Genomic DNA, 25885 nt, shown 5'->3' on the forward strand with positions numbered 1-25885 from the left:
ATTACTTTTCCTTCCCTCCCACCCCTGCAGGACTAGAGAGGGTTATTACTGTAGCCTTAAGTTCCATCTTTGTGTTGCTTGCCTTTGATTCCCACTCGGACCTTGCCACTTTCTGGCACTAATTTGTCAGGCCGAACAAAGGAGGGATTTGTACCTCCTGTAAGGTCTCAATTAGGAAAGGCTTCTGCTGTATTATGTGCCATTGGGACAGGACACAAAGACGGTAATTACAGGAATTTGCACTAAATGGCTGAAGAATTCACAGCAAAACTTTTCTTCCTCCCCCCTCCTCACCCTTTTCCAAGCTTACCCCTCCCAGCAGCCCTGGGGAAAACCGCTCTCAATGCCTGCAAGTTGTAATTACCAACAGCAGGCCCCTTAGGTTAAACAGCAGCCCATGCCAGGGAACGGCACAAACTGCCTGCAGGGAGCAAGGTACAAGGAGTGAGTCTCAGCTTGCTGGTGTGCCTCCAAAGCCTCCTCAGCACAGACTTTTCCGAGCCAGACAAGTTTCCCCAGTTTCTCCCAGTTATAATTACCATTATACACTTCTTTGCACCACAGTAACAGCTAGAAGTTCCAGCCGACTCTCAAAGACCAACTCTAAGAGTCTCAGGCAGAAGACAAAAGGTCCACTCCTGCCGTAAGTGCGGTGTATCCCCATCCTCAGGGACAGGGAATCCCAGTGGCTGGCTTCTCACAGACTCTTCACAACCCACATTTCTCTGCACAAGAGTGTGATTTCAGTTTTGCAGACTAAAAGGAGGTCACAAGAGCACTAAGAACGTTTGTATATTAGGAAAAGACCCCATGCAACCCTGACATGGTCAGAGCACCTTATTTCTAGTGGGAACATGCGAGTGAGTGCAGATGAACTGCCCCATGTTTGGGAGAGGGAATCCATCCTTTCCCACAGAAAAATCTGCTCCCATACTATATAATTCAAGACTAAAATCTATTTCACATTGGAGACATGCTTTTTGTTGCCATCCAAGGGCCTGATCCTATTTTTGATGAGGTCACTCAAAATGCTCACTTGAAACTCTCCTGGACTTCAGTCAGAGGATGAAGCAAGATTACAAAATTTTCCTCTACTGACCTTTGAATTAAAAGAAATGAGGAGAAAGGAATAAAGTTTTAATGTCATCTGGGACATTATCTTAAAATGAGACTGTCAACTCTGCTGTCTTAAGTTCCACAAGGCTGTCTGCTGGGTAACACAATGGGATGGATCCATCTTGGAGATACTTATTTGACCCATTCCCAGAGTCTCCCAGCAGCTTTCACTCTCACAACTACCCTTAAAGGTAAGACATAACCATTGCCCAACAGTCTTCTGGTAATCAGAGTTACCACAGACCCAAGCACCTTCAGTTTAGCAGTAGTTTGGCACATAACTACTCCCAGGAAAAATGGATATGTTGTCACACAGAGTTTGTGTCCAAGAACAGAACTGAAGCCCCCATACTGTGACCCAATCACTAACTGCAGTGAGGCCAACCTTTGATGCTCCAGCTACAAGGTGGGTGCAATGTTCTGTGGAGAGGTGAGCAGGAACACCACCTGTGGGTGACTACAGAACGGGACAAACCCAGCTGCACCCACAGCCAGTTCTGAGGGCAATTCAGTACTTCTTGGTCTCAGAAGTCTCAGAACCCCTTCCCTGGAAGGGATTCAGGCTAGCCAGCAGGTCCTGGGCCCGCACAGAGCACCCCAGAGCAATAGGAGACGCCCACATCAGACAGCTCCTCTGTCCCAGAGCAGAGTGGGGAGGAGGCAGGACCCTCATAGCTCCCATAATGAAAGAGGAAAACTCTCCAGAAAAGCTGTTTCTGATACAGCTGACAAATTCTAAGTGAACATAACTAAAGCCAGCCACAGAATGCAATTTAAGCACAAAGTTTCCAAATCTGCTCCAGCAAGGTGCCCCTGCTGAAGTAAAAGGACAAAGAACTGCATTCACAGGGGTTCTGTTTCCACTTCATTCCCAAAACAGATAAAATTTTGCTCTTGCCTCAGAGTAGAGTCAGCAGTCAAATGAGCTGAGATTTACAATTAGTTGCAGAGACTTAAGGTCATGTTTTCACCCCCACCTTAAGAACCGAACAAATAAGCTCATGCCTGAACTTCAGTACTAGAACACACATCACTGAACAATGGTGTTTCAGGGAAGCGTATGTGCTTTGAGGAGTCTCCCTAGAAGACACAGAGCTAAAACTGAGCTCCAAAACTGAGACATAGTAATAAAAGGAAACAAAATTGCTAGAAGTTGGAAAGCTGCATGTATCCAGAATTCAAATCCCTTTGATCCCGGACCACCTTTTTCCACTGTCCTGAAGCAAGAAAATAGCTCAGCCACCTTGTTAAGGCAGCCCTAGCCCATGTAGTGCTGTATGTTACACATGCTGTATGTTACACGTGCAGGATCTCATGTTTCAGCATTGCTTATGAAATGCAGGTGAATCCCTAAATATCCCATAGGCTTTTCCCCACATTTTACAGAGAGCAAAGAAAGGCTAACACACCAAAGTGTCTATGGCCACAGTGGGAGGCAGGGAACAGCTGTGTGCTGCTAAAACACATAACATGCTCTTCCATGTGATATTTTTTTTCCTGCAGAAGAGGAGTGGGTGCAGATGCCACAGACTGGTTGCTTACCTGCACACTTGAAACTCTGAACTGTGAGCCCTCTCTCTAGCGACAGCGTGGTCAGGATGCTCAGGAAGCTGGTGGTCACAGACTGGCGCTTGCTCTTTCTAAGATCATTTCCAAAGGGCCGATCTCCAGGTTTGTTCCTTAGTGTGACCTGTGGGTTCTGAGTTAAACTTCTAGTAGCATTGGCTGCTGCTCTCAGCGCCTCCATCCACTCTTGGGCCCTCTGACGGGTCTCTGCACGCAAGCGGAGGACATCTTGAGGAAAAATGACCTGAAAGCAAGAGTCACAGCCATCCTGAGTATCTGTTTGGACCGACAAGCACACATCGACATTGTAGCTCAGTAGAGGATCTTCATCAAGCCTACCCGGTTGGAATGCCATGAGATAAGACCTGTTCAAGACAAAAGTAAATGCCTTCCAGTTATTCTGGACAGTTAACCTATAAAGAGTCCCTGATTTGATAATATTTTGGTACTCTTTATTGTTTCCAGTCAAATTCATGGACAGCAAGAGCTCCACGGGCTTCTCTAACAATCCATTTGTTTGAGAAAGGTCACTGTTATTTTCAGGCTTTGGCACATTCTCCAGTTTCTCCTGCTGTCTTGTGAAAGCAGGCACAGAAGCACGCACCGCCTCCCAGAGTTTCTGTCCCCAGTCCAAAGCCTCCCATGAGGACTCCGCCTTCAGCTGTAGCTGTGAGTTGTCTGACAGGACAGTGTCCACCACCTTGGTTTCAATGCAACCTGTAACAGTGACCCTTTGAAAATGCATGAGGGGATACACGGTGGGAAGAGTCTGGTTGCCACTGCTGTCCAAGCAATACAGGTAGAGTTTGTATGGGGAGAGCTCAGCGTAACAGGTTTGCCAGTAGCTGTCATTGTCTCTTCTAATTTCTAAGTATCCCTTCTTCAGAATATTTGGGAACATTGGCTTGTGTTCTGGAGGAAACAAAATGAGAATGTTACCATTAATTATTTTTAAATTGTCGTCTCGTATTGCTACATCATTCTGCCTTATATATCTCTCCCACCCACACATGATGTATCTGGAGGACAGGGTTACAGAAATAGCCTTCGCCCCAAAGCGAACAATGATCAAACACAAGCACTGACCCTACATCTGAGCCAAGGAGAATACGGCACTACTTCACCAAGAGGTACCAAAATACTTTACAAAAAGGGCACAGGGAAATAGAGGGACAAATAAACAAAGCAATTTTCCTGACATTATCCAGGAGAATAGCAACAGAGCAACAGAACACTGCAGATCTCCCAGAACATAGTCTAGAAGAGTACAATAGTATCAAGTAGCCTACTGCCAATTAAAATAGATTTTGACAGAGATATACAAATAGAAATTTAAACACCATCTTCCTCTCCTGCCCCGCTCTTTTCCAGGCTTAACTTCATGCTTTCACAGACAACCCCTCTACCTCCCCCCTGTCCTGAGTAGCATATGGGGATGAGGAACAGGGGGTCATGATCTGTTTCTCTCTGCTGCTCCTTCCTCCTCACACTTTTCTCCTGCTCCAGTGTGGGTCCTCTCCAGGGGCTGTAGTCATTCAAGATGAACCTGCTTCTGTGTGAGATCTCCATGGCCACAGTTCCTTCAGGAAACCTCCAGCTTCTCCAGCATGAGGTTCTGCATGGGGCTGCAGGGAGATACTTGGTCTTCTCCAGGGTCTGCAGGTGAATCCATGCCCCGGTGCCTGCAGCACCTTCTCCTCCTCTGGCCCTGGGCTGCTCCTCACTCCTGAAACTGTTGTGCAGTGCTTTATCCCTTCTGAAACACGCTCTGATGGAGAGGTCTCACCTCTGGCTGAGGGGCACAGAGCTGGAACAGGCCAGAACAGCCCCACTGCCAGCAGCCGGGCACTGCACCTGACACCCAGACTTACCCAGGACACAGGGAACAGAGAACTGTGCCCAGCAACAGCAGTTTCTTACCACATTGCAGCACAACCCAGGACCAGAACATTTTGCACAGCTTCATTTACCAGAGAAGAGCTTTGCTGGTTTATGAGAATCAGGCTCAGGACCAGCAGACACAACCAAAACCAAAAAGTAAGAGGCTGCCCAGACTTGAACACATATATCTAAGTGCCTTAGCACTTCAGGTGCTTCGGAGCAGAACCCTTCATAAACCTTGGCCCAACATGAAGTTGAGGGAAATTTTCTTCATCCCTGTCACATAATAGAAGGGTACCTGTGATGGGTCTTGACTTGCAAACAGTGGCAGAATTAACAGACATAAGTGAAGAGGTTTCTGCCTGTGGCTGTCCATCTCCCTTGGGGACTGCTGCTCCCGATGCAGGAACAAGGCAGCCACCTGGGAACAGCTCCTCATCCACTGCCCAGCGCAATTAGGTCAAAATGAAATCAGCATCTATTGACCTTTAACACACAGTGTTACAAACTGCAGCAATACAGAAGCTGTGATTTCTGCCCTCAGGCTGACAGCCTTTGAAAGAAGGATAGGGTAGACAGATGAAGGTGTGAAATATTTTCACCGTCTCAGCTCAACCAGTTACCACTCACATTAACAGGCCACGCTCTAACAAGTTTTAGACATGATCACCTCCAAGTATACATACACAGAGCTAAGAGACAGAAGCATCTGGGCTTGATGAAGCTTGGAAACAAAAAGCCAAAGATGAGCCTGTACAGAATTTGCCACATCTCCATCTGCACCTGCTCCAGTGTGGGTCCTCTCCAGGGGCTGTAGTCATTCAAGATGAACCTGCTTCTGTGTGAGATCTCCATGGCCACAGTTCCTTCAGGAAACCTCCAGCTTCTCCAGCATGAGGTTCTGCATGGGGCTGCAGGGAGATACTTGGTCTTCTCCAGGGTCTGCAGGTGAATCCATGCCCCGGTGCCTGCAGCACCTTCTCCTCCTCTGGCCCTGGGCTGCTCCTCACTCCTGAAACTGTTGTGCAGTGCTTTATCCCTTCTGAAACACGCTCTGATGGAGAGGTCTCACCTCTGGCTGAGGGGCACAGAGCTGGAACAGGCCAGAACAGCCCCACTGCCAGCAGCCGGGCACTGCACCTGACACCCAGACTTACCCAGGACACAGGGAACAGAGAACTGTGCCCAGCAACAGCAGTTTCTTACCACATTGCAGCACAACCCAGGACCAGAACATTTTGCACAGCTTCATTTACCAGAGAAGAGCTTTGCTGGTTTATGAGAATCAGGCTCAGGACCAGCAGACACAACCAAAACCAAAAAGTAAGAGGCTGCCCAGACTTGAACACATATATCTAAGTGCCTTAGCACTTCAGGTGCTTCGGAGCAGAACCCTTCATAAACCTTGGCCCAACATGAAGTTGAGGGAAATTTTCTTCATCCCTGTCACATAATAGAAGGGTACCTGTGATGGGTCTTGACTTGCAAACAGTGGCAGAATTAACAGACATAAGTGAAGAGGTTTCTGCCTGTGGCTGTCCATCTCCCTTGGGGACTGCTGCTCCCGATGCAGGAACAAGGCAGCCACCTGGGAACAGCTCCTCATCCACTGCCCAGCGCAATTAGGTCAAAATGAAATCAGCATCTATTGACCTTTAACACACAGTGTTACAAACTGCAGCAATACAGAAGCTGTGATTTCTGCCCTCAGGCTGACAGCCTTTGAAAGAAGGATAGGGTAGACAGATGAAGGTGTGAAATATTTTCACCGTCTCAGCTCAACCAGTTACCACTCACATTAACAGGCCACGCTCTAACAAGTTTTAGACATGATCACCTCCAAGTATACATACACAGAGCTAAGAGACAGAAGCATCTGGGCTTGATGAAGCTTGGAAACAAAAAGCCAAAGATGAGCCTGTACAGAATTTGCCACATCTCCATCTGCACTGCGCTTCCCAGCTAATATGGCCAGGACTGCTGGGCAAGCTGTTCTCACCACCGCTGGCTAATGGGTGAGTCTGTCTGTCCTCCCAGGGGCACAAGGAAGCTCGTGACTATGAGTACTTGGACCTCGTTACAGTCCAAGAGACTTCTGACACCCACTGGTGAGACAGCAGAACTTGGACTGTAACCTACAGTCTAAGGAAATGTTCCTGTCCTCGGCTGAAAGCACTGCTGTAGTTGGTTGTGAGAGTTACACATGTGGGCAGGCGAAGAATTCAGGACAGAAGTGTAACAGCTTTGGCTAGCTCTTCAGCGAAGACCAACTTTAAGGATTTATAAGGATTCAGTAGAAAAGTTTCAGTTAAACTTTCACGTTAAACATACATGAGAATTAATTGCTTGGTATACTTAATGTGAGTATGCAAACCTCATGGGGGTTAAAAAAATGGGGAAAGGATTCTACGTCTTATCTACACTAACAAAAAAGGATGTGTTTCAGTTATGCCTTGCCAGCTCAGCCTCAGCCTCCCCACATCACCCACTTACTCAGAACGGAGCTTGCATTCAATACCATGTTCAAAGTGCTCTACGCTCTACCTACAAAGATTTCCTGCATATATGTCTAAAATCAAAACAACAATTAAAAAATTGCTACTTTGGCACTAGGTCTTAAAAGGTGGAAAAGAAATCAATATAACTATATGTTGCCAACAAATAAGCTATTCGAGAGTAGTTCAGCTAAATATGAAAACTGAAAGCCTAATCTAACACTCAAAATGGTAGAGAAAAGGCACATTTTCATATCCCAAATGGACAGATACATGCACGCACACATACACACTAAAAGAGAACCAATTTTGCTCACCGTACATCTCTGGCCCTGACATTCATTAGTATTTCTGCACTAACTCAAAAGCCATTAATTTCTCTGAAACCCACACTAATCCCTTTGTAGTGCAGATAATGGGCAGCCATTCTAGAGTCATCTTTCCTTTCTATTAATCCAATCAGGGAGGCAGCGCTTCTGCAGCTCCAACTGCAATCTCTCTCGCTTCCATCAAGTACAGATGACAGTTCAAGCTTCTCCATAATAAGACAACTCGTAACCTTCCCCCAGCCACCCCCCCCTTCATCTGCACACAGGTTTGCTTGTCTTTTGTTGAGTTAGAGAAAGGCTATCTCTCCCTGCCTTTCATAGAGGCACCCCCCTCTCCCTCGTTCACCCCGCTCCTTCCCTTCGAGCTCCCATGAATCGACTCCACTGACTCTCACTCTAACTGGGACAGAACCAGCAGCCAACCGGATTAAAATGCAAAAGCCTCATATTGTTTAGGTCAGGGCAATAGATGCTGGCAGAGACAGGTTGAATCCATATGCTAAACACACACACTTTACAACCCTCTGCTCCTTTATCTCCTCAACGTGCAGTGTTGCCAGATAATACCTTTCCACTCAGAGAGCAAATGCTACCACCTCTCCAGCCGCCTTCTACACAGAAACCACATCTTCTTTCCTTCTTACAGAGACAGGGAGAGTAAATTGAGGAAGAGTGAAAAAGGGGAAATAATCACAGTAAATGGCCCATGCCTGAGCCATTTGGAGTTATAATTTCAAGGGAAGAGGGCGAAGGAGGCAGAGGGAAACAGAGACTCAGCAGCTGGGGACAGGGCAGTATCTTCCTCAGCATCTCTCCCCTCCTTTGGGAATTATCCACTTGTCCCTGACAGGAACCCTGCACCAAGCACACACCTACCCCTCACCACGCATGGGGGCAATTCGTGCAAACAGGACCCTGGGAGCAGGAGCTCCAGTGTCCTCTCAGCACATCCAGAAGATATATGCTCCTGAACAACTGACTGTCCCTGTTGGTAAGGCAGAAAAACGCCCTGATTTCCACCACTGAAGCATTTCTGATGACACTAATATCAAGTAACATGGAAAAGAGCAGAAGCAGAGATGGCTAGTTTCTGAGGGGTGGCACTCCTCTCTGGGTTCTCTACTGCTTAAGTTACAGAATTTTTGTCAATAGTCCTCCTCTCTGATTTCCATAGAACTTAGCAGACACCTTTAGGACCTAAAATGCTCTCAAATTGGGTTGGGCCAGTCACCTGCTTGATGGAGTTTGCTGGATCAGGGATGAATAGTGCCTCAGGCACTGCGATTCAGACCCACGATGTCCACTTCCCTCCTACTTAAATATACAGTCTTTTTTTGGCAGGTGTTTTCCCATCTGGCTTTGCAGGTGTATCTCTTTCAGGCAAGTATATCTGATTCCACTTGGTCCTGAAATAATGGCATTGATATTTAGCCACAAACTCCCAGCAGATGGCTGTCCTGGAGCCAAATCTGGTCTCTTCTCCCAGTGCCACCCTCTTTTCAAGGGACCACTACAGCAATGTGATTTCTAACTAGGTAGCAGTTTGCAGTAATTTATATAAAGAAATAGCATCTCTTCCCACCAGAAAGGCATTCACTCTTCTTGATCTTCCTTAGGCTCATGCAAAGCAAAATCTGATTTGAAGATCTTCAACTTGCGAACTCTTAATTTTAGATTTATGCATTGCTAGCGAGGCTGGCTTAGCCGTTCACCAAAAGTAAGCTCCTCACTGCATGAGCAGCCTAAACTGATGGATAAAAAACTTGAACAAATTATTCTTTATGTCTTTCCTTTCAATGCCGGTGTGGCATTGTATGAGGAACATATGAGAATATCCGCTTTAGTCTACAAGATCCTGGCTGCCCAGTCACTCCATCCAATCCTTTTTGCTCCTCTGCAGCAGGTCGGACACTTGTGCAGTGTTTGCTGAGCAGAACCACCAGCACCCTGTGCATGCTGACACAGTGCCTGTGCCAAGGGGGCAGTGGAGGAGGCTGCATTCAGTCAAAGTGCAAGACCAACCCAGAACAGGACTCAACTCAGGAAGAGACAGAAGTATAACGAGCTGAAAGAGATGGGTAGGAGATGCATAAAACAGCAGCACTTGCAAAAGAAGCGAGATTATATAATAAAGACGGATTTGTTGATTTTTTTAATAAATTCACTCAATTCAGCTTTAAAAGAAGGAAGAAAGGGTGTAAGGTGACTGTTGAAGCTACATAAACAGGGTCAGTTCACGTTAGGAGAGTTAGCTGACACCACTAAGGGAATAATAGCAACTAACCTGAAAACTCAGTTATGAAAATCATCACAACATCACTGGAAGCAATCAGCACTGCCCCAGGAGATGAAAACTTTGTTCATTAGCTTTATGGAGTGTTGTAACTCCAGAGCAAGAATCTCCATAAAGAATGACCCTCCCAACCAGAACAGCTTCACAACCAAACTCATCAGTGCTGCTTAGTGTAATCCTCCTGCACAGTGAATTTATCCCTGTATGTGAGACCCTCCCATCACCTCCCACCACACTCCCCTCTCCATCACTCTGCATCCTCCCAGGGAAAGGAGTGGAATAGGTCACGTTTCCCTCCACCCGAGGCAGCTGCCTAACCCTGCATCCTCTGCTGCTGCTGCTCTCTGCCAGCCCCCCATGGCCCTTCCAGCTCGGAGGGTGCCCAGGTCCAAGGGGCAATCAGGAATGAGGCTGCAGCAGACCTCCAATTAGCCAGGGGATACAGAGGGAAAGTATCATCCAGCAGATGAGCTGAAGCCAGGTGATCCAAATTATACTCCCATTTGATCTTGGGCAAAGTGCCTCCCCTCTGTTTGTCCCTACTCACCCTCCCTATTCTCACTATGTGGTGTACTTTAGCAGTAACCTCCTGGGAGAAGGGGCAGTCTCTTGCCAGATGCACAGACAGTCCCTGGCACTTAGGGACCCCTGCAGTGGAGGGTATCCAACTCACATGGAGTTTTAAATAACATTTTTGTCTCCTTAAGTCTTGAAAGGCCTCAAATCTCTGCAGTACAGCTACCTTTTTCTTGATTACCTTTTAAAGTTGAAAATAAATTGGCCACGGGGGGGGCATTGGTTCTCCAACTGGCTTAATACCTCTGGGATTATTTCCAAGTGGTTTGAGGCTTCCTGCTCTCCAGAGAGGAAGGTGCACAAGTGTTGTTTCCGCACATCTGCCTCTTGGACGGCAGCACCATTATCTTCTGCACAACACCACAGATCTATAATGTTCTGCCATCCCACTGGCAATTAACAGCCTGTTGGTCTGCCCTGGCTGTGTAGCTTCTATCTACACAACACAGACAAAAGAGAGTGCTACAAGGGTATTTTTGCAAGATCACAAATGGCAATTGGGCTTCAGAAACCTCCCTGGAAGACAGGTCAAGAGCTAGGCTCTACCTGGCCATCATTGGAGGGGAAACATAAAGGCTGCATGTCACACCTTCAGTGTTTCACACCTCTCAGGATCTCTGACCACCTCCACCTCTGCAGCAGCTCCTTCACCTGCCACATTGCCTTTTTTCAGCTAGCTGTCTTTGTAGCTCCTCCCTGACCAGAACAACAGCAGCAATTGATGGCACCACTGTCTGCTGCTGAGACCCACCGCCACAAAGTGGCTCAACACACTGGTATGTACCACTAAATGCTGCATGAGTCAATCTCACAGGTACAGAGCTAACATCCGCCACCACTATTGCTGCCAAGGGTGAGGATATCTGGCAAACAAAGACAACACCCCAACATAAAGTCTGTGTGATCACCAGAATAGGAGAAAGCAGCAATGTAAAATGACTGCTCAGAACTCAAGGATCACCCCTGCTGCCCAACCTGTGAATCAGGGGTGTGTTGCTCATGAATACAGATTTAGATGTCTCACCTCCACAAAAACACACTAGAAAAGTATGTAATACGCGCAAGAGTTATACGAAGAGGGACCCAAAGCTCTCTTGAAATTTCCCCTGCACAAACTCTGAGTACAAGATCATACCTTCAGAGTGTCCCAAACTCTGGGAGGCAAGGCTGCCAGCGAGATAAAGAGTTGTGAAGAGAGAAGGGGAAAAAAAAGGCTATTTTTTTAAATCACCTTTGTTGAAGGAAGGAAGTGAAATCCTAGCCTCAATCAGATGCAGCAGAATTTGGGCCTGCTGGCCAGTTTTAAGACGGTCGCCTTCCTCTGGTATTTTGCCATGCCACAGTGCTGGAAACACCCCGTAGGCTCAGCTTCCTGACAGAGCATACTGCCAAAATGAATGGGGCTGGCCGAGCACCTCCCTTGCTGCTTGTTGGAGATGGGCACAAGGAGCCAGCCTTCTGCAGTAAGGATGGTTTGTCAGCGTGCAGGAGCTGGGTGCACTGAGGGCTCTGGAGTTCCCCAAGCCCACAGGTATGGCAGGCAAACAAAACAGCTACCTGGGAAAAGCACTATAGGCCCACACTCTGGGGAGTGCCTGCGTTTGAATGAAAACATCCACATGACGATCAAAGATAACTGCTCACACACTGTGTTTTAATGATCTAAGCAAGCTTTCGCTGAATACTACAGAAGCAGCATTCTCCCTTTGTTTGCCAGGCCACATGCCCAGAAATACAAAAAGCCTGTCTTGAATTTGCTTACAACTTCCTTCTTTGCTAGCTCCGCTTACAGCTTGACGCTGCTCAAACAGTGCTCACTTCTAGTACACTGGCTGTTTTGCCAGCAGGCTTAAGGAGATACTGCCCCAAAAGGCACAGCTTCTTTTCAGATCCTTTTCTTTCACAGCACATGGAAAGGATCCAGTTTCATTTTATTTGTATTATAAAAAAGCAAGCAGCAGGAACAGATAAGCTCATAGTAATAAATATACTATGAAGATAAGGAAAAAAACAAATTGTGAAGTGTTAGTCTGTGCAGCAGCTCAGCCTCAGAGGACTGGGAGACCTCTGCAGGCTCCAGAGGGAAGTCCTTTACTGCCATGAGAGCTGATCAGAGTGGTTGAAGTTGCTCTTGGTATCTCATATGCATTCATTTAATCTGTACTCAAGCCCTAGGAAGGGATGTCTCTGCAGGCTGTGGCCACTATGACCCCTTCGACCACTTGCAGTAGCTTTTATCCAACCTTAAATTACATTTTTCAATCTCTTGTGGAAAATAATTACCAGTCCCAGATACATGTACCTGCAACATCTACTTTCTTGCTTTGCTTCTCTCTTTTCAGCTCACCTCACAGCAGCAGCAACCTCTATGGCAGGCTCTCTTGTGAACACAGAGGGAAGAAATACCATGGTTACCTTCTAAAACCTGCAGAGCAGCTGAACAGAACAGGTTAAGGAAACAGGTCAAAAGAGTGCATTTTCAGAGCACAGAAGTTCTCCTTCCTAAAAGAAGGTACCACTGCCTTCAAACATCCCATGCAGAAAGGCTCTTGGAGAGCACACAGCAAGCACTGACAAATGCCTTGCACCTTTGCAAAAAAGCAATAGGAAAAAGCATGGGCTGGGCATCTCAGTGGTGCTGCTGGTGAGTAGAGTACTGGGAGAAGTTCTTCAGCCACTCTTTACTAATCCATTTCCTTCCCTTGCTCGATTCACCTCCAAAATCCAAGAACTTGACCACGTTGAGTCTCTTCTGTAAAAAGCCATTTTGAAGAGCTCTACGCTTCTGGCAGCACTGAGCACAGCAATGGGACTTGTTCCTGGTACCACGGAGACAGCGAGGAATGGATGGGTGATAAGATACCTGGCACTACTGCAGATAGTATAAAACCAAGAGTTTTCTTAATGGAAATCTGTCAATGTCTGTTTTTCTTAAGAGTGCAAATATTGCTATACGTCACAAAACTACTTTACAGATGCAAAGTCTTCACAGTTGTAACTCATAACTACAAACTGTTAACAGGAAATCATAATGATAAAGAGTCTATCACACTAACATGGTCTGTTTATTTTTTCTGTATGGAGAAAAACTCATTGCATTAACTGCATTTAAACAGTACAAGTGCCTGTTGAGGAGCTGGAAGAAGTACCACTGAACTCCAGTGCTACTACTGAAGTGGCACAGGGTGGGTACACCCTGTGACAATGTGACTGAACCCTGGATACAACCTAGCTTAAGGAATCCCACTGTTAGATCCAGCTGTACATGGAGTGTGTCTCTTGTTTTTTCTCTCCTCTCATGGTTTTGTCACAGTTATCTCACCCTCCTGCATGAGACTCTCAGCACTTTCAGAAGCTTCACCTGTTCCAGTCCACTTTGCTTAGAGATGACAGACCCCAGGGAGGGGTTAGAGACTGCAGTATGTGGTTCCTGACTTTGGAAGCAATGGTGTCCCAGCACCACACTTCCCAATAAAATTTTTTTGCCAGAAGGGGAAGAAAAACCTACATCATTGTTTCCAATTTGCCTCCTTTTATGAAAAGCTGCATCACGCTGTCCTCCATTGGTGTGTAAGGGAGGAGGGAATGTAATTTGGTTCACCCCAGACAGAGGTGCAATAAATTAGGGTGCACCCCAACCCTGGACTGACAGAAGGGAGACCTGCCTCGGACTCTGCTGCTCAGCACCAGCTGGATTGGTGGCTTGCTTCTTGCAGCTTGGGGATCCAGTGGCAGCTTGAAATCTCTCTCACTGAATAAGTACATGAACAAGTCTTTAAATACAGAACGGCTTAGGTATTTCTTATTATAAACAGTACATGTAGCAGAACCCCTTCCTTCTTCTGAGGGCTGTATGGGGAAATTGCACCAAAAAGATTAAGCTTAAAACACTATTGGGGACATGTATTGATGTTTAATGGCCAGATTGTAATGCTAGATTTTAATGGTGTTTCTGTGGACATAAAAAGATGTTATGTACTAAGTTAACCCCATGACATGCCCAGGATACAGCTAACAGCAACTGAGAGCTCTGTCTCCAGGCTTCTGGGTGCATTCCTGTTCTGCATCCCTTCCACAGGAAGGACACAGACCAGAGACCCCACTCTGCAAGAAACAATGTATCTCCCTAAAGGAAAACAACAGCACAAATAACAGCCTTTGTAAACCAAGAGCACCCTCCTTTGGGATATAGCAACTATGTCACAATCTAACACAATAACCTACAGGTTGGTGTATGTATACACACACATACATACCTACATATTATATATATTTATATGTGCACATATCCACAAACAACCATTTAGGCAGCTGCTTTTCATGCTCCGAAACAGCTGACTTACCTGGAAAACCTAAGCCAGAAGGCTTGTTTTAATCCTAAACAGGCTACCTATTCATAACTGGAGCCATCCCACCATACACACACACGCATGCTTTCACAACCCTTGAATTTTTAAATTCCTTTGTTAAGTCCTGCCTTTATTTTGATTATAAAACCTTTGTGGCACACTAACTGTTTTTCTTCTCCCCAAGTGCCCAGTCCACTTCTGGCATCTACAAAATAAATCACAGAGATGGAGACACTGGTTCAGTGTTTCCAAAGCCCTGAGCACAACTTCTTCCAGTGCGTTGCTCGAGAAAGGAAAAGGAAAAAGTATCACTTGCTGAAATGTTGCTCTGTATGGCTGACTGGAGACGCCTGCCTCAATCTGATAACAAGGCTTCCTCTACCCCATACAAAGCTGGCAGAGATGCCTTAATATTGACAAGCACAAACTGCATGCTTGAGTTTTTGTTAATTGTTTATGGACTGAATAGCCAGCATTTCTTAAGGAAATAGAGCAGAGATGTCAGGCCTTACAGTAAAGCTTTGTATGCCCTCTTTTTAATGGCTGCTCTAACTTTTATGAAAACTGCCTTTGTTTGGATTTGCCATTCTCCCAGCAGCTTTAGCATTCAAAGTTTTTTTAGTTCAGGAAAATCGGGTAAGGAAATGATCAGAAATATGTAACAAATAAATTACTTTTTCCTGAGTCAAACTGAACAAAATAAAGCAAAAAGTAAAGCACGCTTAGTTTTTCAAACGATGAAAGGAAGAGAAGTCAAGATTGGTTTAAAAACTCATCCTTAGGCAGGCAAACAGACAGAGCTATATCAAAGATAACAGAGCCATGCTGATTTCTACCATCTTAAGAGCTACCTTACAGTTGGGTTTGGGGGGTTTTGTTGTGTTTTTTTTTAACACACAGCTCCTTTTTCAAGATAAATATTAAGAACAAATAGGAAAGTCCTCACATCAACAGAAACAATAAAGCATCAGCACAAACCTGTGTTTCCTTGGATGTCCTCTCCCTTGGTTAACGCCAGGTAAGAGAGCAAAGCACAGTTATTGTCCTGACCGGGCGCAGGTGGCTGCTGCAAGGAGGTGCCCGTGAAGACCACTCCCCAGTTTACATGGCTGATATCAGAGCGTGACCTGTTGTGTCCTGGCTTGAATGTGGCAGTTTCCTCATTCTGCACCAGGATGTCGTTCACCGAGCGAGGCCTGTCTCTCCTCCGCTGGCAGATGTTGAAGATGTTAAAAGCTGTGGTCTCCCCTTCCCCTGCCCAAGCAAGGTTGTCAGCAGCTGTTCCCCTCTGCACCATGCGCTGCTCTTTGGCAGGGAATGCTGTCTGAGCTTTGGTTTCCAAGAGGCCATTTTTGCAGTGATCCCAGATGAGGCTACTTTTGGCTAAGGAGGCGACGTTCCTCAGATTCCTGCTCTCTGTTATCTGATCAAATACCTCGTGCCCAACCAGTTCGGGGACCTCCTGTACACCGTACACCTCAGAGGGCTGCACAATCTTTTCAAGCTTAGTATCAAAAGTATTGAAAAAGTCTTCAGTCACTTCCAAGGCAGGGCTAATGTCATCAACTTCAAGAGCCTCCATATCCTCTGCTGCCAGTGGGCCTAAGGTGTCGTGATGCTTTAAGAAGACACCACATCCATATCCAGGTAAAGAGCTGCTTCACATCTGTCCTTGGCACACCATTATCTTAGAGATGGTGGGGCAAATACATTCACCAACAACAATCCTTCGTGGTAGAAAGGAATCAAATCAATCTGCCTTCAGATGGGAAACTTAACATCCACTGATCAAGTGGGCTACAGTCCCTCTATGGAATGAGCTCATAGTGATGGAGAGTACCTGTAAAGCAAAGCAAAACATCATGTCAGGAAGAGCCTTTTCACAGATTTTAATCACATCACTCCTTTCACAGTCACAGTCCCCTTGATTATACTTTCTCCTTCATTTAGCACCAACATTATTGTGTATGAACCACCCCTTTGGGGTTTCTGTTGTTCACTGTGTGTGAACTCTGTGTATTATCACTTCCTGAACTGGAACCTGCGGAGAGCAGGATGGAGCACCAGATAAAGGGGAACCAAAGTGATGCTATCTATTAACCAGGCTTTAGAAAGCTACACTGAGAGGCAGTACTGACTAACATCACAAATGCAGCTACCTCGGGAATGCTTAGTACGGGTTCCCATGGGGCTGGAAGAAAAAGTTGAGAAATGAAGGGTTATTAAAATAGGCCAATCAGCCTCAGATAGTTTGCCTTTTTCTCCCTTTTCTCCCAGATGGTTTGCACTTCCAATTTTAGGAGATCAACATGAGTTTTACAGTAGCTGTTCTGCCTACTTGCCTGCAGAAACAGAACTATGATAGTTGCCTAATAAATCAATGCTATTAGGCTGCTGCAGAGCACTGCATGTAGAGTTTCTCTCTAGAATATAACTGGGAACCTAAGTGAAACCATGTGGCAACCTAAGCCCCAGAAAGACAAAGCAACGTACCAGCAAAACAAAAGAATAGAGAAGGGTTTTAAGAGTAGAACTACCGACAAGCTGTATTGACCCACGTGAGCTCAAGCCTGTGAGCTCAAAGGAAGGGGGGTTTCTATTCCCTCTAGTGCAATAACGGGGTGTCTCATTGCTGACATCTGCCACACCAAGCCTGCTGCCTTCTAACCTCTCCCTCTTGAAGTACCACCCACAGTGCTGCCATGCTCGAGGGAAGTGCACCGTAGGTATGTTTAAATTGGGGAAATTAGTGAAATGTATGTGAGTTCTTGGGACCTAGAGACTGGCATTTGTGCCAGCGGGAGAACAGCTCTGGTGGCTGCCAGGAGCAATCACAGTACCTAGAGCCTCTACATGAAGAATAGCCTAAAGTCAGAGATCTACATCCCAGTTTTGACCACACCAGCCCAAGTCCTAGAAGCAGCAAAGCTGCATTAGCTCAGAGCTCTGCCTAGATTAATACACTCTTAACAGAACTAATTAGCCTGGGCAGGGCTGATAATTAGCAGCTCATTAGCTTGTGAATGCTGAAGTGCTACCAGGACCCATGAAGATTTACACCTAGCAGGAAAAAACATCTATTAAACAGCTTCAAACACAGATAATACTTCTATTTAAGGCTCTTTTTTAAATCCAGAACAGTCTATTTGCCTAACTTCTATTAGCAAAGTTGTTTAAATAGGCACCTTTTCCTATAGTAAGCCAGAGGGAGGAAAGCCAGCAGCCCCCCAAGAAGGGGCCACAGAATCCTGTAGCACAAACTCCCTCCACGATCACCCGCTGGCTTCCTCCCATCTCTCTTTCAGTTGAGACAAGCCATGACATAGTTGTGTTTGAAAGCAGCAGCTCACCCTTCCTCCTAACAGATCAGCAGTTCAGGCCCAGATCTCTGCAAACATACTCCAAGTAAATAATTTTCAAAAGCAATAAACAATCACATATATAATTCTGGAAGCTTCAAGCCTTTACATCGGGATCTTTCTCCTCCTATCTCTTTGCAAGGATTCACTTCACTAGCCTCATAGTGAACCAGGACTAGGATCAGCTTCAACAAGTAAACGCACAGTAAGACACTGAAGGTAGAGCCTGAACCGCAACCAGAAGGCTGAAGAAAACACATCTGGTTTCAATCAGAACAATATGGGAACAGACTCTTTCCCATCAGGTTGATGGCAGTGGGCAAAAAAAAAAAGTCATCCTGGGCACAACTGCATTGTCAGCTTAATGCAGAACAGAGTTCACTCTTGAAGCTCATTCCTGCCAGCAGCCCCTGAACAGGGTTCTGCTCCCCGGCACCTTAGAGCCTGGGAGCTCCAGGAACAGGCTAAGGACATGATGTGGTGCAACCTGTCCACTTATTCTACATCCTCCTATGGCATGTCTTTAAAACAATTATGATACTTTGAAGTTGCAAAACTGCAACAGGCATTCACTTGAACAAAATCAGCCCTAAAATAATCCTACACCAATAGTGAAAACTACAAGCTGGCCCATACAAAGATGCTGCATCACAGGGGTGAATATAGCAGAGAACACAGCCTTGCTCCCACTCAAGGAACTAAAGCAGCAATCACTCCAGAAAGGCTTGCCACAGGCCACAGAAGCATTTCAGTGGTAGCAGATGCAATGTTGCTCTGTTCTTTACTTTAAATCATTAGGAAAGGTGGAAAGCAAGGGGGGAAAATTGACACTTACGTTTAACAGGTTCATTTTTAAATGCTGGAGGCTTCATGTGGCTGCACGTTTCTCTGCATCCTGTGAGACTGGAGTCAGTGTCATGCAGCCAAGCGTGGTGATGCTGAACTACAAACTGACCTCATATCCAGTAAGATGTTAAATCACAAGGTCATGAGAAGATCACAGGCTCCTGCATCACACGGTTCACAAATTGCAGCACTCATACCTTTCAAACTAGTCTGTTTGCCCTGCTCAATAAAGACGTGAAAGGTGGCCTCAGTGGTGGCGGCGGGCTCACCCCTTCCCTACACCACCAAGAACCTCCTTAGATCAAAGAAAGAGTTGTGACAGTAATTCCCACTAGTGCTGGGATTCTGCAATCACATCTCCTCCCTAAACACAATTTGGCATTTTCTGACAGTGGCACTCAACAAAATTTTAATTCAGACTTCTGCCTGGATTTGGTGCTGCCAAATGAAAGCAAAATTTGATATGGCAGTAAACAGCTCCATCAGAATCTCCTCCGGGAGGGAAAGCAGAGGAAATCTCTTCCTTCACATGAAGGGGAAATAAAGGCAAAGAATAGGATAAGATGAACTCTTTTTGACTATAAAATATATTACCTTATGTACTGTTGTTTAGAAACACCTTAAATTTTCCAAAGACATTCAGACTAAGGCAGTGAAAAGGTCAGGAAGAGAGAAGCATCATCCCAAACTATTAAAGACTGCCAAAGCTATAGGCAACTGTAAGCAGGGATTTGTTATGGGAAGCAGAAACTTAACTGCTCACCCAGGCCCCTGGGAACCAGTCTTACTGAAAAAAAAAAGAAAAAGTGAAGGAAAGCGGTGGACTGATGAACACAGGGATTGCAGCAGCTGAAAAACATGCTTTTCTATATGTCTGTCTAGTGCAGATACAGCTTTTATCCATGAACGGGTGACAGTCAGATACTTAACGTGTACTTAGAAGATGAGCAAAGTATTTACTACCACAAGTTTATAGTGGCTACATTACTCATATGGCTGAGGTAAACAGGAAGGATTGCTGGTCATGCCAAGTGAGAGACAGCTCCGTTTAATCAAGATTACTTCCCTTAGAGAAGCCACAAGGCCTTAACTTAGGTGACAGCACAATCTGACAGCAGCAAAAAATCATGGACGATAAATGCCAAGGAATGTACACTGGAACAGATCATTTAACTTCACAGTCTCCTCTTCTGGATGCCGACGGGCCAGGCAAAATACCCAGGCATCACATGGCAAAAATTAAAAAGCACGGAAGAGGAAAGGATAGAAAGCAATCTTGCAGGTGACACAGGCCACCACAACGTGCACTCGCTGTGTACCCCCAGCTTACACATTATGTACATTCTAGCCCAGGCAGGAGAGAAAGCCAGAGCCAGCATGTGTTTAGGAACCAGTGACCGAAGGGATTAACTTAGCTCACCAATCCATACAAGATGCATATATAAAAGAAGCACCTTTCAGTTTAGTTTCCTAAGGAAACAGGGTTTGTGCCACCATCCTGCCTATGTGCCAGTTATTCTTCTCTCCCCTTCTTTTGAACTGTACAGGTAACTTCTACTAGGTGTGACAGAGCAGTAGTGTCCTTAAAGATGCAGTTCTTGAACTGTTGTTCAACACTGGACAGGAAACAAGCCCAAACTCATCCGCCTGCTAAGGGAGAAGCAGGCAAAACTCTGTACTTTATCTGTTCTAGAAGGCCAGTGTCACTACCTGGATATCTTCAAATTAGCCACAGCACAAGCAGTTAGTGTCACATGGATCTGAAAACACCAAGGAAGCAGAGGGGGAAAGCAGAAAGGAGGTATCATACAACTTGATAAGTAGTCTTGTCAGTTTTGGTGCTCACAGGACCTCCTCTTCAGTGAAGAGGTAACAGAGATGTATAAAACACTGAATGATACACAATGAATAAATAGGGACTTCCCCTTTTCTCTTGTATTTGGAGAGAGAATTAGAAAGGAATAATCAATGATGTTCACAAGCAATGTGTTCAGGAGGAGATCCATAAATGAGAGGTGCTCTCAGCCAGCAAAAGATAGCAAAAGGCTATCTTTTAAAAGTCCCCCAAGTCTCATTGATTCCTAATGACTCTTAGGCTAAATTTCCTGCCAAAGATTTGGGCTTTTCTGAGAATTTTATCTCAAGAGTACAAGAGGAGTTTTACAAGTTACCCATATGCAAACAGAGAGCATGAGTGCCTCAGCCTCTGGAGAGCTTGCCCTATCCCCTTCTCAGCACCCTGAAACCTGCTGTGGAAACCAGCTCTGCTTATGTCACTCTGCACTGCAACTGTGGGCTGAAACTCCCATGCAAACAAGGAAAACAGAAAGAGATGTTCTTTCAGTTGGGTCACAATTTGGTAGCAGAGCAAATTCAAGCAGCCTCAGGTACGTTTATTTCTGGTATGTTGCAGGCCTTGACCACTACAGTCCAGTTTATGAGCTGGGACAAGTCCAGTCTGAATAACAGATCACCTGAAGATGGATGTACAGCCTCTTCAAATACAATCCACTGGGGCTGGAGCAACTAGTATCTAATGAGCTTTTCTGCCTACAGGTCTGAGCAACTTCAGCCTGTGACCTGAATGTCTTCAGGGTGGCACCTTGAACAATCACAGCATGTGGGTTTTACTGTTTCAAGGATTTCTGACTAGCTCTGTGGGTTCCGTTAGCCAAGTGTTGTCCAGAATCTCAATGGGATACACTTCAATGTATCAGTCATTGAAACTGATACATTGTCAGTTGTATCAATGGTCAATGACAGTCCCTGAAAATTAGGCACTGCTGTGCGGAATCCCTGAAAAAAAGCTATGAAGACTTAGGTGCTACCTCTTAGTTAAGAAGTTGAGCTGCTTTTTTCAGGTGGGCACACCCAAATGGGTTCAAGAGAGAATGAGAATGCACAGATGGCTGACTAGCACACACAAAGTGTTCACCACTGCCTATGGACTTCTATACATCACTGGCACAGAGTGCTTGCAGAAAAGATTGAAGAACTGACAGTGGCAGACAGTGCAAGGTATTGTGGAGTGCCCGCTTTCCAGCACCCCCCTGCTGTAACTAGATGGCAGATGATGCTTTATTTATTTACAGTATATCAAGGCCTACTCAGCAAACATGGTCCATCTCGTTCTGACTTCTGAAAGAAGTTCTTTCAAAGCATGATGGGATCTAGGTCTCTCTCCCAGCCAGAAGCCCTCTCTCCCTTAGCTGCACAGGAAGCACAGTATTACAGCTGCTGTGCTTGAAGGCTCAGCATACAACGGCCCCAGTCAGATCCACTGGACTGTGTGCCATCCATATGTGACCAAAGAGCAGTCCTGGTTCAAAACACTCACGCTCCTAGCAGGGATAGGCAAAGAGCAGGAACAGCTGCAATTAACTCGGTGCCTAATCTCAGTCAAGCTAAAGGGCAGCAGTGATCTCTTCCATGCTACAGAAAACAAAACAAAACAAAAAACAAGTGAGAAAAGATGAAATGGAGAAAGTGTTGAAACCAGGGAGGAAGCAGAATGCCATATTCTGTGAGGGGAAGCAGACCCTTAGAGAGGATACATGAGTCTCACTCTGTGAAAGCACAGATATTCCCCAGCTGCTGATGTGACCCAGTGCCTTTAACAAGGAAGCTCCCCAGGCAGCCTCCCTGCGTGGGGAACTAACACACCGCTGCTACAGAACAGCTCATCCAGTGATGAGCACACAGTAATGAATAATAAACAGTGCTTATAGTATACATTAGCTTTAATTTTAACTGCACTTTGGAAGCAGTAATTAAAACGCAAGAAAATCCAAGCTGAAAAGCACACAACAGCCTGCTGCACCAGAACGAAGTGGGTCCAGAGGCTGAGGAGGACTCAGCAGTGGAGAAAGATGGACCACAGAAGGCTTTTCTTTTCAGGAGAACTGCTGTACAGCTGTCCCGAGATCTTTATCACTGACTCCTTTGCCTTGCAGCCATCTGACACACATCCCTTCTGGCTGGGGAGCCCTGCTGTAATGAGGGGCTGTATCACTTCCGGTGGATGAGTAACTGCTTGAAATCCCAGTAGTTGGACTGGGAATCCGGAAAGGATGAACGACCCTTGGCAAGGAAAGAAACAGAAAGCAAAGCAGATTGACCAGAAGAGAGTTAGCTGATGCTGACCCACAGCCCAGGCTCTAGCTCAGCCAAACCCATCAACATGTGGGCATCTTTCTAGGTTACATCAGACTAAAATCCAGACTACCCTCTTTTGCATGCGGCCTGTTGACTGGTGGACCTCACAGGGAAGGATGTGAGATGTAGGGCAACAGAGGCTCTCCTGAGTCCTAGCACTGCCCCTGTAGATCGGATGGATCTGGATGCAAACACTGCAAAACCCACAATACAGACACAAAATCCACATGGACAAACAGAATGAAGCAGTGCCGTGATTTGGCCTGAGGCACGGACGTGTGGTCTTAAACATACTTGCAGTCCCAAATAACAACCCAAGGGAGGGTGAATGATTTGTATGTTTGGGTTCATTTGCTTTGTGTTTACAGGTTTGTCTAAAGTTGTACAACTTGAATTTTACATGCTGCCCTTGACTACAAGAACTCTGGCCTGTTCTGCCAGGCAGAGACACCACAAAACAGCATGTTACCTCCTGAGCTCAGCACAAAGAGAACAGTCAGAGAACAGGGTATCCAAAAGGAGCAACACAAACCTCCTCCAGTACAAGAGGAAACATGATTGAACTGGACATTCAAGAAACAACAAACAACATGACTCAGTCTAATATTTCTAATTGTATCTGCCACAACATACCAGCTCGTCACCTGCTAGGATGCAGGGGAACTTTGTACATGCCAGGTGAGAAAAAAAACTTTTTTTTTTTTAATAAACACTTCTGGTCGATGCAAACTGAAATTTTACAAGTATCTTCCCACTCCACACTTTCTAGAGCTACGCTGAAGGGAAAAGACAGACAGTCCATAAAAGCTTGCCTTTTTTTTTTTTTTAAAGATCAGAAATTATGACATTTTCAGTTTGTCCCTCAGAGTTCTGAACAGAAATAAAAGCCACATTTCATTCTTGGGGATGTTGCCTCTCAAGGACTCATTTACAGAGACTGCTGGAAATCAGGCTGCTGAGCTTTCAGCTGGTGTGTGCAGCAATGTCCTGCTGCACCCAGAGGTGGCTGCATTTAAGCAATGAAGGACATACAGAAGGGGGACTGCCAGATGAAGACATTTATCTCCTTGTAAGTAGGACTCAGAGACAGTAAGATGCTTTGGGACCTTTCTAGATGAAGCACTAGCTAGTATAAATAGCAATATAATAACTGAATCCTTTACCATCTATGCCAGATTACACAATTTTTACTTAGCTCTTCAGGGTAGTTTGAGGTACATCAAGCAGGAAGCAATCATCAGGATTCAGCAGAGCCCACTATAACCCCACAGCTACCATTGACCCGGAGGCCAGAAGGAGGGTAAGAAACACAGCATCTTCCACAAGAACATGGGAGACATTTCTTCCCTGAAATCATGGCACAGCCGTAAGAAAATATACTTGACATCCCACTCTGTCCAGCATACAGATTTCTGAGTAGCCCTGATCTGCAACTGTAGCCAACTCCTCTCTCTAACAGTGGCACCCAAGGAGCTCAGCTGGGACCATACAAGTCTTTGTACAGAGACCTGGACTTCCCATAACCATTAGCGGTCAAATGCTGACACTGATGGAAATGCAGTGTTTAATAACAAACTCATTTCAAACCTCAGACTAAGCCCTCCTCTTTCAAACAGCCAGGACAACAGTGGTTTGGCACATTAATTATGAAGGAAGAGGGACAGGGGAAGAAGGCAAGGAAGCAACGATCCAAATAATGCTGAAGTTCAGCTAACTACCACAGCAACCCCGACCCTCAGGTCCTGGCAGCTCTGCCACAACAGCTAACCCTGCAGGCTGGCTGTAACCACAGGGACCACCACACAGTTGTGTGACTGCTCAGCACAAACGTTTGCTGCTTTCTAGACTGAAATACACCTTTACTACTGAAGATCTTAGCAGAAGCCCAACAAAACATCTGAGGAACCTGGAATGTCAACACGTAATGTGACTTCAGTCTGATAAGGCTCTGCAGGAATGATGTATCTAGTTACTGTAGTGGAATGAAGGATCTCCTCAGTCTATGTAGTGCCCTGTTTCACCTTTTAGGTTTCTGATTTTTTTTTAAATCCCAAATTTAATTTACTAATTTTGGATAAACAAACCTTGAAAGTGGGAAGATGAAAACTGCTGTTGCTAAAAGTATATGGGCATTGGTCCTACTGAGATTCAGACGCCTTCTTATTCTTATGTACTGCGACTTTTTGTAGCCACTTAGTGGGATTATGCAGTGCCTCAAATTAGATTTGCCTGTAAATTTTTGCAGGATCAGGGCCATAAGTGCGTATTTGCAGAACAAAAACAGTCCAGGAGCACGTCATGATTCCTTAGACAAACCTAATCTCGACTTTCTTCCCTTCCCTTGCCTTGCACTGCCAGCACTTCTGCTGATGCTCCAGCTAGCACACATTCACCCCAAACTGATGCTCTCCTCTTGGGCCCGTTTGATGCCAGAGGGTATCATTCCACCGGCTGTGTCTGGGCGCTTGCTCCGTCAAAGCAGCAATTTTACTGCAATGTAAGGAGACCACGGCATTATGTCATACCCTGGGCTACTAAAACTGAGAGCGATGCCTACACACACGCTGGAACCGGATTTGAGCCCGTCAGCGGCGATGGGTGTGGAAACGCTGCAGGACGGGGCCTTTCCAGGCACACGGGAACGTGTCTTTCCAGACGGGCACATGACCCCGGCGCTATAAACGCCAACGCCCGCTGCTCGCACACCGCCCGCACCCCCGCCCGGCGGGCAGCGCGGCGAAGGCTGCGGGGAAACCCGCACCGGCGGGGCCGGGGATGCTCGCAGACCCGCACCGACCAAAGGGAGTATTTACCTGCCGCCCGGAGGCCGCGCTCTGCCCGTGGCTCCGAGGAGGGGCTCCCCAGGGCCCGGCCCGGCCCGGCGCGGAGCGGAGCGGCCGGCGCGCAGGCACGGCCCGGC

At 46.1% G+C, this 25885-nt stretch overlaps 1 protein-coding gene across 2 annotated transcripts in view; it reads right to left on the bottom strand.

Annotated features, from left to right (window-relative positions):
- The window catches only part of PLEKHM3 (pleckstrin homology domain containing M3), an 86201-nt gene that overhangs the window by 59655 nt on the left and 661 nt on the right, over positions 1–25885 (bottom strand). Inside the window, exons 1-3 of one of the 2 annotated variants that reach the window (XM_014954640.1) lie at positions 25779–25885; positions 15584–16445; positions 2659–3594 (exon numbers count right to left, since the gene is read on the bottom strand). In XM_014954640.1, coding sequence (XP_014810126.1) covers positions 2659–3594; positions 15584–16187 — 1540 coding nt within the window. In that variant the 5' untranslated portion in view covers positions 16188–16445; positions 25779–25885. The remainder of the gene's footprint in view (positions 1–2658; positions 3595–15583; positions 16446–25778) is intronic. The other variant, XM_014954641.1, reaches the window with a different exon arrangement.

Source organism: Calidris pugnax, unplaced genomic scaffold (assembly GCF_001431845.1).
Source record: "Calidris pugnax isolate Ruff unplaced genomic scaffold, ASM143184v1 scaffold103, whole genome shotgun sequence".
Classification (NCBI taxonomy): domain Eukaryota; kingdom Metazoa; phylum Chordata; class Aves; order Charadriiformes; family Scolopacidae; genus Calidris; species Calidris pugnax.